Raw genomic sequence first — 16,779 nt, 5'->3', positions numbered from 1 at the left:
AATTGAGCAAAAATTGTGGGAGGAGATACATTTTAAAAGTTTTACAGTTATTGAAAAAAACAGAGTGATGGACTTCATAATTTGTAATAAGTTTAAGTGGACAAAAGTTTCAGCAGTATTGAGGCTACATTGTGGTGAAGTTTCAAAACTGTAGCATCTACCGTTGGTTTGGTAGGAATTTTTAAAGTTTTTAAATTTAAAAGCTTATTGTGCCCCCCCCTAGGAGGGGGGGGCACATGTCCTTAAAGTAAAACTTTTCAACAAAAAGGCTGACCTCCAAAAGTCGACTATTCGACGATTCGATTCGGAGGGGTCTGATTCGACTATGAACCTTGTAGTCGAATCTAACCAAGACCATACCATTCTGACTATATGGGGGTGCCCATGGCTGCTGAGCATAAATTGTTACATAGAATTTTCGTTATAAAAAGACTATTTTGATACAAAATCTGCCTACTTTCTGTTAATAAAGAGTTCAAAATTATGTGTGCGTTTAAACGGTAGTCTTAGCTTCTTACTACGTATTAATAAATCACCCACTGCAGTTGCACAATCAAATGAGCGGAGGTTGTTTGTTTTTTTTTCAAATGAGCGGAGGTGAGCAGTAGGACCGTCAAAGTCACGGTACTCAGAAGTCACTGCAGAACACTCACGGAGTGGCAAAAAGACGAGAGGCAGAGCCGCCAAAGTTTAAAATCAAGGAAGTCTGACAGTCTAACTTTGTCAACATTTATCATGCATGACCTGACAGAACAGCAAAACATTGTGAGGATACATCTGACTTTGACTGAGTTACATTCAAGAAGCTGCTTTCGGGACTTCCGGTCAAGACATGCTCGTGACAGACGCATAGTCAATCGCTCCGTATCAGTCAGTATCAAAATTCCCCCAAACTCGAAAACTTTAACTTGAAAACGGAGAATGAGTGGGGGGAAACAAAAAAGAGACGATTCGAACCGGACAGAGAGAGTAATTGAGCAAGAAAACCCACAAAATAAAAAACAAATGGAGCCGACCGACGAGGAAAATGGCGACATGCTAGCTAGCAGAGACGGCGGTGAAGCTAAGGACAACAAGCTACTACAGAAACTGTCTGCCATCTCAAGTAACATCCGTGATTTCCAAAACGACATTCACTCAGCTATCTCCGAGCTCAAGGGAGACTTAAAGAAAGACTTTAAGGACGAGCTAGCGACGCTGAGACACGAGCTAACCCAGAAGCTAACTGACGTCGGGACCAGGCTCCAGGGTCACGATCAGGCGATCACCGAGGCAGAGGAGCGCATCTCGGATATGGAAACAAGCGGCGCTGCAACTAAAGAGGCTCTTTTGAGTCTGCTGAAAGAACACCACAGACTGCAAGAGAAAGTCACCGATTTGGAAAGCAGGTCTAGAAGAAACAACATCCGAGTTTACGGAGTGTCGGAGGGCTCAGAGGGCGACTCGATGATAAAGTTTATGGAAAACCTGCTGACCACGGAGCTGGCTCTCCCCGACGGCATGTCCCTGCAGATTCAGCGGGCTCATAGAGCTCTGACCCAGAAGCCGGGACCTGACGCTACACCTCGGTCTATTGTGATAAACTTTCAGCAGTATGATGTCAAAGAAACGGTGTTGAAGCTGGCCTGGAAAAAGAAAATCCACCTGAACAACAAACCGATTTTCTTTGACCATGATTATGCATACGAAGTGATGGAAAAACGCAGAGCCTACGGGGGAATTAAAAAAGCGCTGAAAGAAAAAGGCATTCGCTTCCAGACCCCATTCACGCGGATCCGGATTCACTGGAGCACCGGCCCACGGACCTATGAGGACGCACACCAAGCCGCACAGGAGCTACGGGCACGGGGCATGGAGGTGCCCGCTGCCAGAGGGGATCTAGCCCCCAACCTTGAGGAAAGGATTCAGAAGGCGTTCCCATGGCAACGAGTGGCCAACGGAGGAAAACAGATGCAGACCCGAGTGAAAGAAAAACTCCAGGAGTTTAGAAGACCACCATCCCAATTCTAAAAGCACTAAAACCCCGTGCAGATTAAAATGCTGTGAGTAGACTGTTAATCAAGGGAGATGATCTGTTCTTTTTTACTCTCTCTCTTTACTTTAATAATAATCTGTTGAAGTTACTGAAAAAAAAAAAAAAAACTGACTGAACGGTTAATAAGAATGTTGGACTAATTAGTGGACATGGAGTGCACCGGCTGGTTAGCCACTACACCACTAAGGAGGGCCCCAACCATCCAGGAAGGTTTTTTCCCTCCACCCACCAACAGGGACCCTAGAGGGACAAAGGTCCCTCAGTCACAGGAAGTTTGTGTATTCATTTCTGTTACGAAGAGCGTAAACACTTGTTCTTGTTCTATGTTCAGTACAGGGGAGAAATGTTTTTTTCTACAAGGGAAATCTGTTTTTGTTAAAGTTATAGCATCATACAATTACAGAGGTAAGCCGACGCATACAGGGACCAGATAATGAAAGTAGTGTCTCTAAATGTGAACGGGCTTCGTAGCCCAGTCAAACAAAGCAAAATCCTTCTTAAATTAAAAAGAGAAAACATAGATATTGCATATCTGCAAGAAACCCACTTGACGGAAACTGAACATGAAAAACTCAAAAGACAGGGGTTTAAATATGTCTTTTCCTCCTCAAATAGATCTAAACATACTAGGGGAGTAGTTATTCTAATCTCGGGTAGGGTGACATACGAACATATGTCTGCTATTAAAGACAAGGAAGGTAGATTCATAATGATCCGTGGAAAAGTTGATGGAAATTTATTTACCCTATATAATGTATACATCCCTCCTGGTTCAGAACCAAATTTCTATACCCAAGTAATTGAAAGGATCACAACTGAAGCACAGGGGACTTTAATTTGCGCAGGTGACTTTAATACTACATTTAACCCGAATCTTGACTCAACAGCGACAAGAATGTCCCGCCCCCAAAAAATAACAAAGAAAATTAATTTGCTACTATCAGAAATAGGATTAATTGATGTTTGGAGACACCTAAACCCATCAGCCAAAGACTATACCTTCTATTCATCTCCTCACTCAACATATTCTAGAATCGATTATTTTTTATTATTCGGGACAGATAGTAGCAAAGTACAAGATTGCCATATTGGAGCAATGGACTTTTCAGATCACTGCCCACTCTATTTGTCCCTAGAAAATACTCATAGAAGGAAGCTTTCACATTGGAAACTAAACCCTAGTGTACTCAACAACGATAGGACAGAACAATTTGCAAGAGAAATTCAAGAATACTTGGAGTTTAATGATAATGGAGAGGTTTCTCCGCCCATACTCTGGGATGCCTGTAAGGCAGTAATGAGAGGGAGGGTGATTGCATCTTCTTTTCTTAAAAAACAAAGAGAAGTTAAAATTAAGACACTTCAGACTGAACTTAAAAACCTAGAATCTGAACACAAGGAGTCAACAGACCCAAAGGTTAAAATAGAAATAAAGAAGAAAAGAAATCAGATTGAAGAGTTATACTCCCAAGAGATTCAAAAGAAACTACTTTACACAAAACAAAAATACTACGAAGGGGGTAGCAAATATTCAAAACTATTAGCATATAAGTTAAGAAAACAACAGGCAGACAATGCAATATACAAGATAAGGGACCCAAAAACCAAGGTAATTCACCACCAAATTCAGGAAATTAAAGACTGTTTTAAAGAATATTATGAAAAATTATATTCTCAACCTCAAGTTAATACCGACCAAAAAATGGAGTCACTATTCGAATCCTTAAATCTACCAAAACTCACAGAAGAAGAAAATAAAAGATTAGTCTCAGCAATTTCAAAAGAGGAAATTTATTTGGCTATCTCAAGACTCAAAGCCAATAAATCTCCAGGTGCGGATGGATTCAGTTCAGAGTGGTATAAGAAACTGAAGGAGGTTTTGACACCTATTCTATTAAAAACATTCAACTGGGTCCTGGCTGAAGGGGAAACCCCTGAATCATGGAAAGAAGCGATTATATCGGTTATACCTAAGGGAAAAAAAGACAAATTAGACTGCGCAAATTACAGACCTATCAGTGTGCTCAATTTGGACTATAAATTATTTACTTCAATTATTACTAAGAGACTTGAGAAAATCTTACCTCGAATAATCAATATGGATCAAACAGGTTTTGTTCTTGCACGTCAGACACATGACAATATTAGAAGATCTCTACAAATTATCAGACATATAAATCAAAACAAAATACAGGCCGTTTTAGTTAGTTTAGATGCGGAAAAGGCTTTTGATTCGGTTAGATGGAAATTCCTATTCAGTGCTATGGAGAAATTTGGTTTTGACCAGGTAATTATTAATACATTAAAAGCCCTTTATGACAAACCATCTGCTAAGCTAAAAATCAACGGGGAGCTTACAGACTCTTTTCTGCTGGAGAGATCAACAAGACAGGGCTGTCCCCTAAGTCCAATCTTATTTGCGATTTTTATTGAGCCATTGGCACAATGGATTAGACAGAACAACAAAATCACTGGTATAAACATGGCAGCAGGTGAACAAAAGCTGGCCCTTTTTGCGGATGACGTGCTTGTTAGCCTTTCAAATCCAATAGAATCTCTGCCAGCGTTGATGTCTGTTTTAGATGAGTACGGGTCATACTCAGGGTATAAATTAAATACAAAAAAAACCCAGGTCCTTAGTTTTCAATTTGATCCCCCTCAAAGTCTCCGCTCCATTTACCATCTAGACTGGGACAAAAGTTCTATAAAATACCTGGGAATTCTCCTTCCCCTAGATATATCAAAAATAGAAGAAATTAACTATGGCCCTCTTAAAAAAGAAATTATAGCAGATATCAACAGATGGAACTTAATCCCTTATTTAAATATCAGTTCTCGTATAGATTCGGTCAAAATGAACATTTTACCAAGACTTTTATATTTGTTTCACTCTATACCAATTGGGAAACCAGAATTATATTTTCGAGAGTGGGATAAAATTCTTTCCAGATTTATATGGGCAGGGAAGAAGCCAAGAAAATATAAAACTCTACAATTACCAAAAGAGAAAGGTGGTCTAGCCCTCCCCTGTTTGTCAAATTATTATAGAGCAGCTCAAATTAGGCCATTAGTGGGATGGTGTACACCAAATTATAGCTCAAAATGGAAAGAAATAGAAATGGCAATGGGAAAGGGGCCACCAGTTAATAATTTAGTTGGAGATCCTTCATTAATTAACCTCCTCCCAGATCCCCATAACCCATGGATATCTGGCTCCTTGACAACATGGGGTGAAGTTATAAAAAAATATAATCTGAAGAGAGGAGCCGAAATGTTTAAATGGTTTGCATATGATCCAGATTTTGTGCCGAAAAACTATGACACAAGGTTCAAAAACTGGACAGAAAATGGACTTACAGCCTACTGCACACTCTTTGATCAGGATAAGGTTTTGAGCTTCCAGGACTTAAAAGAAAAATTTGGTTTACACAATCAAGATCACTTCAGATATTTACAAATTAAGGACTTTATGAGCAAGAAATTCCCAAGTGATGTTACTACAGGAAGGGATGAAATTCTTAAAATTTTTCAAAGAGCCTACAAGAATGTCACCCTCCAAAAGATAATATCTAAGTTATACTCCGCTCTTCAAAATCTTAAAAGTGATCATACTTTGGACATTAAGGAAAGATGGGAAGCAGAGGGAGGCTTCATAGTCTCTCAAGAAGACTGGGACAGGACCTGCAGACAACAGTGGTCAGTGACAAGCTCCCCCTCCTGGAGGGAATTCAGTTGGAAAAATGTGACTCGATTCTTTCGTACTCCTGCACAAAAGACCAACTATTCAAATCAGACTGCCTGTTGGAGATCCTGTGGGAATACTTCAGCAAACCATTTCCATATCTTCTGGAACTGTCCCTCTGTGACTCCATTTTGGAGAGAGATTGTTGGAGTCCTGGAGGATGTTTTCAAAAGGAAGATGTTTTTAAATTTCAAAGTCATATACCTATGTGATCTGGATGGACTTGATCTTCCAAAGAGAGACAAATACCTTCTGAGAGTGTTGCTAGTGGGGTGTAAAAAGGCTCTGACCAGAAAGTGGTTTAAAAAAGACAAACCAACAATTAATGAATGGATTGATATCATTTATAATATATATGTTATGGAGAGAATTACATTCAAACTCAAAAACCAATATGATATTTTTGAAGAGAACTGGTTGAAATGGCTCAGCTATGTGTCAACTGTAAGACCTGATTTCATATAGATCATAAAGATAAGGCTAAACTCTTGATTAAGAAATGTTTTGCTCCATATCCTCAAGAAACATCCTTTTATGTATGATGTGTTTATGCCTGACTCGGATGCTCCGCATAATGAACAAATCCTCCCCTTGTCATGTTACGTTTTGTTAACCTGTGTGTTTTTGTGCCCTGTTGGCACATTTTGTATGTGTATTAAAAAAAAAAAAAAAAACAATAAAAAGTAAATTAAAAAAAAAAAAAGAAGCTGCTTTCAATCACGGAAAATAAATTAACTCCAGCGGTGATTTTTATTTTCGATGGATCAGCTGTGTTTACTGTTTCAAGTGTCAATAGTTCTGATGGTTAGACAGATTAATTAGTCCCTAACACATCCTAAAGTTTGACATGTCAGAGTTTCTCAGAAGAGGAACTTGTTTTTTTTCCGACTTCCGAGTTGTAATGAATCTCGTCCCTCTGCAGCCTGTCTGTCTCTCTGCCGGTGCCGCGGTCACACTGTGTGTGTTACAGGATTGATTAACGTAAAGTACAGATTGTCGAGTCCTTCTGACCTCCGTTTCTTTTGATACATGTTTTACCCGGTTTCTCTGTGTCCACGACCACCGCTATCCTTCATCACGTTGAGGGATGTTTGATTTGCCACTCACAGTCCGAGCAAAAGGAGCGTTGTCCAGGGCAACGTAACATAAACGCATACCCTGGCTCACAATGGTTACTAAAAATCATCCAAAGTGTGGAAAATAAATAAAGGTATTTGTTTTACACCTACCATATTTTTTGGGTGTTTTAGCTCTTTTGTTTTAAACGGGAAAAAGTCGCAAATTTGCTGCTATCTGAAAAAAACAAAAAACAAAAAAAACAGTCGACTACGGCAAAATCTGACGAATCAGATTCGACTATGAAAATCCTTTGTCGAAAACAGCCCTAAAAAAAATACTGCGGTGTAAGACAGGACAAAAAAAGTAACCTAAAAGCGCAGAAGAATAACAATTTTTATCGAAATCGGCAGGAGCTCCCAAACTCACGTCCTACTCCATTAAAGGCTCAACAGCGCCCCCTCTTTTCTGTTTTTAAATCCCTTATCTCCTTGCTGATGATTTCAAGGTCTGACCCCATGTCCGCCTCACTTGCAGTGAGGTCATGGCCGCCGTCTTCCTCCATTTCACGGTTAACCTGTTGCCACTCCGACGGCCCGCCGGCGGGCCGTCGGGGGGGTTTTAAACAGGGAGGTGTCATCAGGATGTCACCAGTCACTTGAAATAGTCATGCCACATATCGTTGGAAAGCTAAAACTCTTGTGATTAAAGATATGCCGACCATTCCTAAATATAATCATCACAGCAACACTCGAATCAGACTATAAACATGCTAACAAAGTTCGTAAAAAGCCGATATAACTCACGATTTGTGTCAGGGCAGGCTCAGGATCACAGGGTTTCCCCACAAACTTGGTGTCGTTACATTCAGAAAAGTCCAGTAAATCCAATCCAGTAAAGTATTTAGTCCAAAACACACGGTTGTACCGGTAGATAACCTCATCCCGCTGCTGCATCTTATGAAATTACGCATTGTATATCCAGTAAATCCGTTTATTTCTCCTCATAAGTCCGGCGTTTACATGAAAACAATGTTTATTTCACTTTACAAAATGGCGCTGCCCTCTGACCTTTCGAAATTTCAGCTCACTCGACCAATCACAAGCTCCCTCTCTCCGGCTGCCGCCTGCAATAGCGAATGAGTGGCTGTGTCTCATGAGGAACATCCCCTCCGACAGCGCTGAATGGCTTCAGCCAATAGAAACAGATCCCGATGACAACTGTAGCATTGAATAGCCAATGAAATTACGAAACGAACGATGTGCTGCATTCACGGTCCCTGGGAAAAGGCAGCACCGCCATTTTCATGCGTAACTTTGCAAAAGCTGCACTTTGGCGCATGTATTGTTTGTCAATGGCAACTTTAGGAAAACGCCTAGATATACACTTAGAAAAACATGTGTAAAATACTCATTTTTAGCAGGATTGTTATCAAATTTGAACTGGGGCCAGGTAAGGCTTCATGCTGTAGTCCCATTGTGTTTTCCAGCTAAAATTCTCAGCTACACTCATCTTCAGGCATCTGATTGCAACAAAAAAATTCAGGCGAGAATAAAAACATTCTAATTCAGTGTGCTCCCACTTAGATTACTCAATGATAGTAGCACTTATAGTGATTATTTCAGTTTGGGGAAAAACTTCAGAGTGATACCTTTCAAAAGAGACCAAGCCCATCCATATTCTCCAAACAGTTCAAGAACAGCATTCAATTTACTTTGGGTACGCCTTGGATAGGCGAATATTACAGAATTTATAGGAGTGACAATTAACTTCTTCCATTTCACGGTTAGCTTCCTCCATTTCACGGTTAGCTAGCGGTTCCTCCATTTCGTCTGTCGTTGTGTTTTTAATCTGAGTGAGTCTTGTTTTCCTTCCCATTCCAGCTTTTCCCCGGTCACATTACAGTCTGTGTGATTTCTAGCTTTAGTTATTCGAGTTTTTGGGGAGTTTTACACTTGACTATCGAGAGCTCTGATGCCACGCAGCCTACCACTCCATGTCCAAACCCGGAAGACCAACAAATCAACTTTCATACTTTGATGCAGTTCAGCTGATCTAAAAGTAAAGCAGCCCCCCCCCATGGGCTTCCTGCATGTACAGGTGTAGGCAGGCCCCTGGTCAGTGCTGGACAGGAACAGACCTCATGTATGGTAAATAATGAAGAAAGCTCTATGTCCTATAGAAGCCTTCACTGTAGTGAGTCGTCTTCCTCTCATTCCTCTGCTTCATTATTTTCTTTAACATCAAGAGTTTTAACCCTTCAGTCTCTTTGAGCTCATCATCTCTGACAGATCTCATTCTTCACATTTTGACAGATTTCTCTCTGGTTTATTTCTGCTGTAAAGACGTCAGAGACGCTGTGAATCCTTTTCACTCCTCATGAATTTATTTCATCTGTGGCAGCAAATCACATCACATGACTCTTTAGAAACTCCTGGAGGTTAAAGTGGACTAACAAGGTTGTTGACTGATGATGGTAAAGTTAAGTCCAGACGGTTGGTTGACTTGAGTCTCTGACTCTAGAGCTGGACTGTCAGTTTCTCTAATGGTTGTGTTGGGGCCGCGGGCCAAAAAAGAGGTGGCGGCGTATATTAAAACATGTCACGTCTGCCAGCTGACGGGGAAACCCAACCAGTGCGTAAAACCGGCACTGTTGCAGCCCATCTCTGTGGTGAGTGAACCGTTTGAGTATCTGATAATAGACTGTGTGGGGCCGTTGCCTAGTGCCAAGTCGGGGTGTAAGTATTTGTTGACTGTCATGTGTCAGTGTACTCGATACCCAGCGGCTTATCCGCTTCGAACCATCACCACCAAAGCGGTAGTTAAAGCACTTGCACAGTTCATTTCAGTGTTCGGGATACCCAAGGTCATACAAAGTGATCGGGGGTCCAATTTTTCCTCGCATATGTTTGCGGAAGTGTTGAAATCGCTGGGGGTGAGCCATAACCAGTCCACTGCGTATCATGCGCAAAGTCAGGGCGCGTTGGAGCGGTTCCATCAGACGCTCAAGTCCTTGTTGCGCGCTTACTGTACAGAGTTGGATCGGGACTGGGAGGAGGGGCTCCCCTGGTTGATGTTGGCAGCTCGAGAGGCCGTGCAGGAGAGCACGGGCTTCAGTCCGAACGAATTGGTTTTTGGGCACTCGGTGCGCGGGCCGTTGGCAGCACTGAAGGGTGGATTGGTTCCTGCCGAGGCGCCCCGAAACCTGATTGACTTTGTGAATGGTTTTCGGCACAGATTGTTTCGGGCGGGTCTGTTGGCAAAGGAAAAACTAGGGCAGGCTCAAGTGAGAATGAAAGCCCAGTATGACCGGGGTACGGTGCGTCATGAGTATAGTCCTGGGGACCAGGTCCTCGCACTGACTCCGCTGGTCACGTCACCATTCCAGGCTAAGTTTGTTGGCCCATACACTGTGTCTGAAAAAAATTCTGATGTTAACTATCTTGTTGCTACACCAGGTCGAAGGAAGTCGTCCCAGTTGTATCATGTGAACCTGCTGAAGCCATATTACCAACGCTCGGGGCATGGTGAGTGCGTGAAAGGTGACGTTGGTGCAGCGCTCGCTGTGGACACCTGTAGTGTGGCGCAGGAGACAGACGGCGTTCCTGAGCCTGATGACAGTTTGTTGAGTGGGAGGTTGAAGAATTCTGAGTCTTTGTGTAATCTGCAGTCCCTTTTGTCACATCTGTCTGAAGAGCAGCGTGTCGAGTTGGTGGAGCTGATCGGTAGATTTCCGCAGCTTTTTGGTGATGTTCCCTCTCGTACTTCCTGGATTGTACATGATATTGATGTGGGGGAAGCGCAGCCAATCAGACAGCGGTTTTACCGCATGGGTCCTGAGAAGCTGACGCACTTGAACACTGAGATTGATTACATGTTGAAAAATGACATTGCCATTCCATCTGCGTCCAGTTGGGCGTCTCCTTGTGTTTTGGTGCCTAAATCAGATAAGACTCTGCGATTTTGCACAGATATGAGGAAGGTTAATTCTGTCACTAAGTCCGATTCATTTCCATTACCGCGCATGGACGATTGTATAGACATGGTTGGGTCTGCCAAGTTTGTGTCCAAGTTCGACCTGCTCAAGGGTTATTGGCAGGTGCCCTTGTCAGAGCGCGCGAGAGAAATTGCTTCATTTGTCACTCCTGCAGGCCTTTACTCATATACTGTTATGCCCTTTGGTTTAAAGAACGCTCCGGCCACTTTTCAGCGGCTTATGAACCGGGTTGTGCATGGGTTAAAGGGCTGTTCAGTGTATTTGGATGATCTGGTTGTGTATAGTGACACATGGTATTCACATTTACAGAGAGTGAAAGAGTTGTTTGAGAGGTTGGCTGAGGCCCAGTTGACAGTAAATTTAGCCAAATGTGAGTTTGCTAGAGCCACTGTTACTTATTTGGGGCGTGTGGTTGGTCAGGGTAATGTTGTTCCTGTTCAGGCTAAAGTGCAAGCTGTGTCTGAGTTTCCACCGCCGACTACGAAGAAAGAGCTCCAGCGGTTTTTGGGTCTAGTTGGATACTATAGAAGTTTCTGCAGAAATTTCTCTACTGTTGTTTTTCCTCTGACTGAGCTACTGAAGGGTGGAGCTAAGTTCGTGTGGTCTACTGCGTGCCAGCAGGCCTTTGAGAGTGTAAAGTCTTTACTGTGTTCCTGTCCTGTGTTGGCTGCTCCCCAGTTTGACCGACAGTTTGTCTTACAGGTTGATGCCAGCCAGGTCGGGGCCGGTGCCGTCCTTCTCCAGGGAGGGGACGAGGGGTTGTTGAGACCAGTCTGTTTTTTCTCAAGAAAGTTCAATCGACATCAGGCCAACTATTCCGTGATAGAAAAGGAGGCTTTGGGTCTCATTCTGGCCTTGCAGCATTTTGAGGTGTACGTAGGTGGGACGGCACCTTTAATTGTTTACACAGATCACAACCCTTTGACATTCTTAGGTTCCTTGAAAACTCCAAATCAGAGACTGGTCAGGTGGTCTCTCTTTTTGCAGGGTTATGATTTAGACATACGCCACATTAAAGGGCAAGATAATATCCTGGCAGATGCTTTGTCTAGGGCGCCTCTGCCTTAGAGTTAATGGGGTATTGGGTCAGTTGTGCATTGTTAATCTTGTATGTATGATGACATGTAACTTTATCCCCGCTTTCACACTCCTGCTCCTCCGTCCTTTCAAACTCTTAAATAGGCTTCCCCGGTACCAGGTTGCAGAGTTCTGGGATGGCTGGGTGAGTTGGGTTGGGTTTTTGCAGTGGGAATTGTTCATGTAATTCATGTTATTTAGAGTATGGTTACAACTGTAAATGGCTAACATGTAGCTGGTCCTGCCACCCTTACTAGCTTGGGGGTTTATTGTGCCGGTTCCCCTTTGGGGTCCCGTCTTAAGGGGGGGGTGTGACAACCCCAGGTGGTTGTGTGCGTGTGTGAGTGTGTGTGTGTGTGCGGCTCCCCTCCCGCTCTCTGTCTCTCCTTCCCTCAGGATTGCTCATGGGACTCCGGTGTGCGGGCTGTAGGGGGGCGTGGCGATGTTCCTAAAAGCCGGGTGGAGATCGCCGTCTCGCTCTCTCTCATCCCATTCATGACCTGGCGTCCTGCAGCTCCCCCGCTGCGACTGTCCTCTTGGTTTTAATGCACAGACAACACCTACATATCCATCCATGCACCCGCACTCACCACTGATATCCTCCACTACTGATTGTTTACCTTTGATTGTTGTTATAAATAAATAAGATTATTGTCGGCACCTTCCCCTCTCCGCGTATTGTTTGTCAGGAAAAGGAGCCAGTCCTGACAAGAAGGAACTCATTTCTGGACACATGCTGATGAGTTTAAAGTTGATATGACAGTAAATAAAGGTCAGGATCAAAGTTTAAATGTTGTGTCTCTCTCTGCAGACTCTGTCAGGCTGGTGAATGGGACCAGTCTGTGTTCAGGCAGACTGGAGGTCAAGTCCAACCAGTCTGACCAGTGGTGGTCCTCAGTGTGTGAAGATGACTTTGACCAGCAGGATGCAGAGGTGGTCTGTAGGGAGCTTAGCTGTGGGGCTCCTTCAGTCCTCCAGGGGGCGCTCTATGGAGCAGTGGAGGCTCCAATGTGGACCAAAGAGTTCCAGTGTGGAGGCAACGAGTCAGCTCTCCTGGACTGTAGAAGCTCAGGCTCAACTAGAACCAGCTGCTCACCTGGCAAAGCTGTTGGACTCACCTGCTCAGGTACAAGTGGAGCTACAGGTTGGATTTGTTCATTTCTGTTTGAATCAAACTCACTTCTTTTACTCTTCACTCTCTTCTCTGTGTTCAGAGCCTGTCAGGTTGGTGGGAGGAGCCAGTCGCTGTGCAGGTGACTTGCAGGTGAAACGAGGAGAGTGGATACCAGTGGAGGGCAGCTCCTGGGACCTGAAGGCAGCATCTGTAGTCTGTAGAGATCTGGACTGTGGCTCTGCTGTTTCAATAAGTAGAAGAGAGGAGTCCTCAAAGAGGCCTGTGTGGAGGATCAACACTGACTGTGTTCAGTCTGGATCTACCCTGAAGGAGTGTTCATCATCATCATCACTTTCCTCTTCCTCCACCGTGGAGATCACCTGTTCAGGTGAGTCCATCAGTGACATCATCAGTGACAGTCAGGTTCAGTGTCTTCTTCCTTTGTTGTGGAGACAGAAATGTTCAGTAACTTGTTCTTTTTGTATTTAAGTGAGTGAAGGTCTGAAAACAAGACATTTAATATCTCAACATGTTACATCATCGTCTTTAGTCAAGAAGTCAACTTCCACTGGAGATGTAGGAAAACATTTTCAACAAATCAACTGCTTCCTCAGTTCTCCAAAATACTTGAAACACTCTTTTCATGCAGACTGGAGGATTTCATAGAAAAACAACACATTTTGAGTGACCAACAATATGGCTTTAGATCAAATCGGTCAACTACAATGGTAGTTATGGAACTCATTGACAAAATTTCTACCAACACTGATAATGAAGAATATACAGTTGGATTATTTATTGACCTAAAGAAGGCTTTTGATACCCTTGATCACACATTATTATTGAACAAATTTGAAAGATATGGTATTAGAGGGGTAGCAAAGTCATGGATAAAAAACTACTTGGATGATCGATATCAATATGTCCAGATTGATAATGAACGGTCCGAATTGAGAAGAGTCACATGCGGGGTCCCTCAAGGTTCCGTATTGGGCCCAAAACTCTTTATACTGTATATAAATGATATCTGTAAGGTTTCTTGTGAATTTAAATGTGTTTTATTTGCGGACGATACCAATTTATTTTGTTCTGGCCAACACTTGGGACACCTTCTGAATACAGTGGAAACTGAACTTAAAAAAATAAAAAGATGGTTTGATGTGAACAAGTTATCTCTGAACATAAGCAAAACAAAATGTATTATTTTTGGAAATCGTCCAATAAATCAAAGAGTGCAAATTACCATTGACAATGTGGAAGTGGAAAGAGTTTTTGATAATAAGTTCCTTGGAGTGGTTATTGATCATAAGCTGTGCTGGAAGCCACATATCAACTTCTTAAAGAATAAAATATCAAAAACCATGGCAATTCTATATAAATGTAAAAATATCTTAATTACAAATTCTTTAAAAATTTTGTATCAATCCCTAATAAAACCATACATAACTTATTGTATAGAAGTGTGGGGACACACATTCAAGTCAATCACCAAACCATTTTTTTACTTAAAAAAAAAAGCAATGCGACTTATAAACAAAGTCGACTATAAGCATCCAACTAATCAATTATTTATTAATTCTAATGAACTCAAATTCAAACAACTGGTGGATTTCAAAACTGCACAGCTTATGTTCAAAATTAACAACAACTTGCTGCCCGACTGTATTCAGAAAATGTTTAATCTAAGACAAAGCCATTATAATCTCAGACGGGTATGTATATTTAGAAAGTTAAAAACCAGAACCAACACCAAATTACAATGCATTACGGTAACAGCTGTTAATTTATGGAACAAATTGGAGAATGACTTAAAAACATGTAATACCATAATCTTATTTAAAAAAGTACTGAAAACCAGGATGATTAATTTATATAAGTTAGAGTAATGAGTGGTGACACGTGCTATGCTGCTGCTGTTTTCTGTATGTTTGATTGTCTTCTTTTTTTCCTCTTTTCTTTTGAGGAAGGAAGGAAGGAAGTAGAGTAGGAAGAAGGGAAAGGAAAGGAAGAAGAAAGGGAAATCGAATCAAGCAGCTTCTCTCTTTTCACTGTTTTGTGATTGCTTATTTCTTTTATTAATAAATAACAAATTGTACATTTTAAATTTTTTATTTTTATTTTTTAATTAATCAGAGTTGTAACAGGGTAGGCGTAATAAGCTATGCTTCAGCCTATGCCTTTTCGGTCCAAATTTTCTTTTTCTGTTTACTTATTGTTTATTCTAATTGATGTTTTTCTTTATTTACTTTTTCTTTCTGGTTTGTTTCTGGTTTTCTTTTAATGACATGTATTGTCTGAAATAAACTAAACTAAACTAAACTAACTTTCATACTTTGATGCAGTTCAGCTGATCTAAAAGTGCTATAAAGCACCCCCCCCCACACACACACAGACCATGATCTAGGATCTAACCCTAACCCTAAACAATGAAGAAAGCTCTATGTCTGACTGTTAACATTCAGCCAATCATCTCTCCGTTTACAGACCTGCTGGTCCAGCCAATCATCTCTGTGTCCTCCATGTACGGGGTCTCCCAGGCCCAGCAGCAGGGTTATTCAGGAGTGTTGATGGGCTCCAACTTCAGCATCAGCTGCTCCATCCAGCCACAGTACCCAGGAGGCTCCTTCCAGCTCACCTTCACCTCCTCCAACACAACGGACAACTACACCCAGCCAGCTGTCAATCACTCCGCCTCCTTCCTGTTTCCTGCTGCAGAGCCCGCCCACCAAGGAAACTACAGCTGTGTTTATCACCTCTACGTTTTCTCTCATAACTTCTCCTCTGAGAGCCGTCGACTGTCCCTCACCGTCTCAGGTGAGTTGAAGCACATTTCACCTGTCTGTGCTCAGGGGCCCACTGTCTCTGTGAAGGTACATGAGCACCATGATGGTGAGAAACTGGGTTTTACATGATGAGTCAGACGTCAGCAGGATGACTCAGCTTCACCAGGATCATGTTTGGTAAACTGCCTGTAAAGACGGTGATTAACACTCACCTGAGACATTTCAACCAGACACAGGCTGGAAGGAGACAAGAAGCTTCAGTTCATCCTTTCAGACTAACTCTGTCCACCTGTTGTGTCTGTCCAACATCATCAGACGACCTCATTCTCTAAGAACTGACTCAAACATGTTGAGGTTTGTTTAATGAAGCTGTTGTACTCATGTCATGTGATCTAACGTGATGACTGAATGTGTCTCATCAGATCCAACAGGTTATATCATCAGACTGGTCGTCCTGCCACTCAGTCTGCTGCTGATGATCGCTGTCATCTGTCTCAGCCTTAAGGTACCAGACTCTCCTTTGTTGACCTGAGCTCTGTCTGACATGAAGCTCTCAGCTCCTGTCTGTTGAACTGAAGTCTCATGTCTGTGTGCTGCCACATCTCTCCAGGCCACCAGGGGGCAGAGTCCAGTCCAACAGGAGGCCATAGAGCTGCAGTCTTTCAACCTGGGTGTTTCCACAGCTGACGGAGGGCCAGCTGAAGAAGAAGGAGTCCAGGCTGCTGCAGAGGAGGAACTTGTCTGACATCTAGACTCGTCAGCTGCCACACACCTGTCCATCAGCTCAGTCAACAATCCAGCATCGTCCCTCAGATGTTCCCTTTAGAGTTTCACTGAGATCCAGCATTGTCCCTCAGATGTTCCCTTTAGAGTTTCACTGAGATCCTGCATCGTCCCTCTGATGTTCCCTTTAGAGTTTCACTGAGATCCTGCATCGTCCCTCTGATGTTCCCTTTAGAGTTTCACTGAGATCCT

At 42.6% G+C, this 16,779-nt stretch overlaps 1 protein-coding gene across 1 annotated transcript; it reads left to right on the top strand.

Moving 5' to 3' along the window:
- Positions 1-9,906: 9,906 nt before the first annotated feature.
- Positions 9,907-16,549, top strand: LOC146960798 (uncharacterized). The gene is made up of 6 exons (XM_085772049.1): positions 9,907-10,147; positions 10,292-10,360; positions 13,122-13,409; positions 15,506-15,835; positions 16,227-16,309; positions 16,415-16,549. The coding sequence occupies exons 1-6, from the start codon at positions 9,907-9,909 to the stop codon at positions 16,547-16,549; spliced, it is 1,146 nt and encodes a 381-aa protein (XP_085628175.1).
- Positions 16,550-16,779: the final 230 nt, after the last annotated feature.

Source organism: Trachurus japonicus, unplaced genomic scaffold (genome assembly GCF_045865225.1).
Source record: "Trachurus japonicus isolate A0001 unplaced genomic scaffold, Traja_1.0 AP029985.1".
Taxonomy (NCBI): Eukaryota; Metazoa; Chordata; class Actinopteri; order Carangiformes; family Carangidae; genus Trachurus; species Trachurus japonicus.
This window is presented reverse-complemented; position numbering and strand designations above follow the sequence as displayed.

Coding starts and splice junctions, on each gene's coding strand:
- LOC146960798 (XM_085772049.1), top strand. CDS start 9,907: ATGTTGGCAGCTCGAGAGGCCGTGCAGGAGAGCACGGGCTTCAGTCCG. Junction 13,410..15,505: donor CGTGGAGATCACCTGTTCAG/GTGAGTCCATCA, acceptor CTCCGTTTACAG/ACCTGCTGGTCCAGCCAATC. Junction 15,836..16,226: donor ACTGTCCCTCACCGTCTCAG/GTGAGTTGAAGC, acceptor GTGTCTCATCAG/ATCCAACAGGTTATATCATC.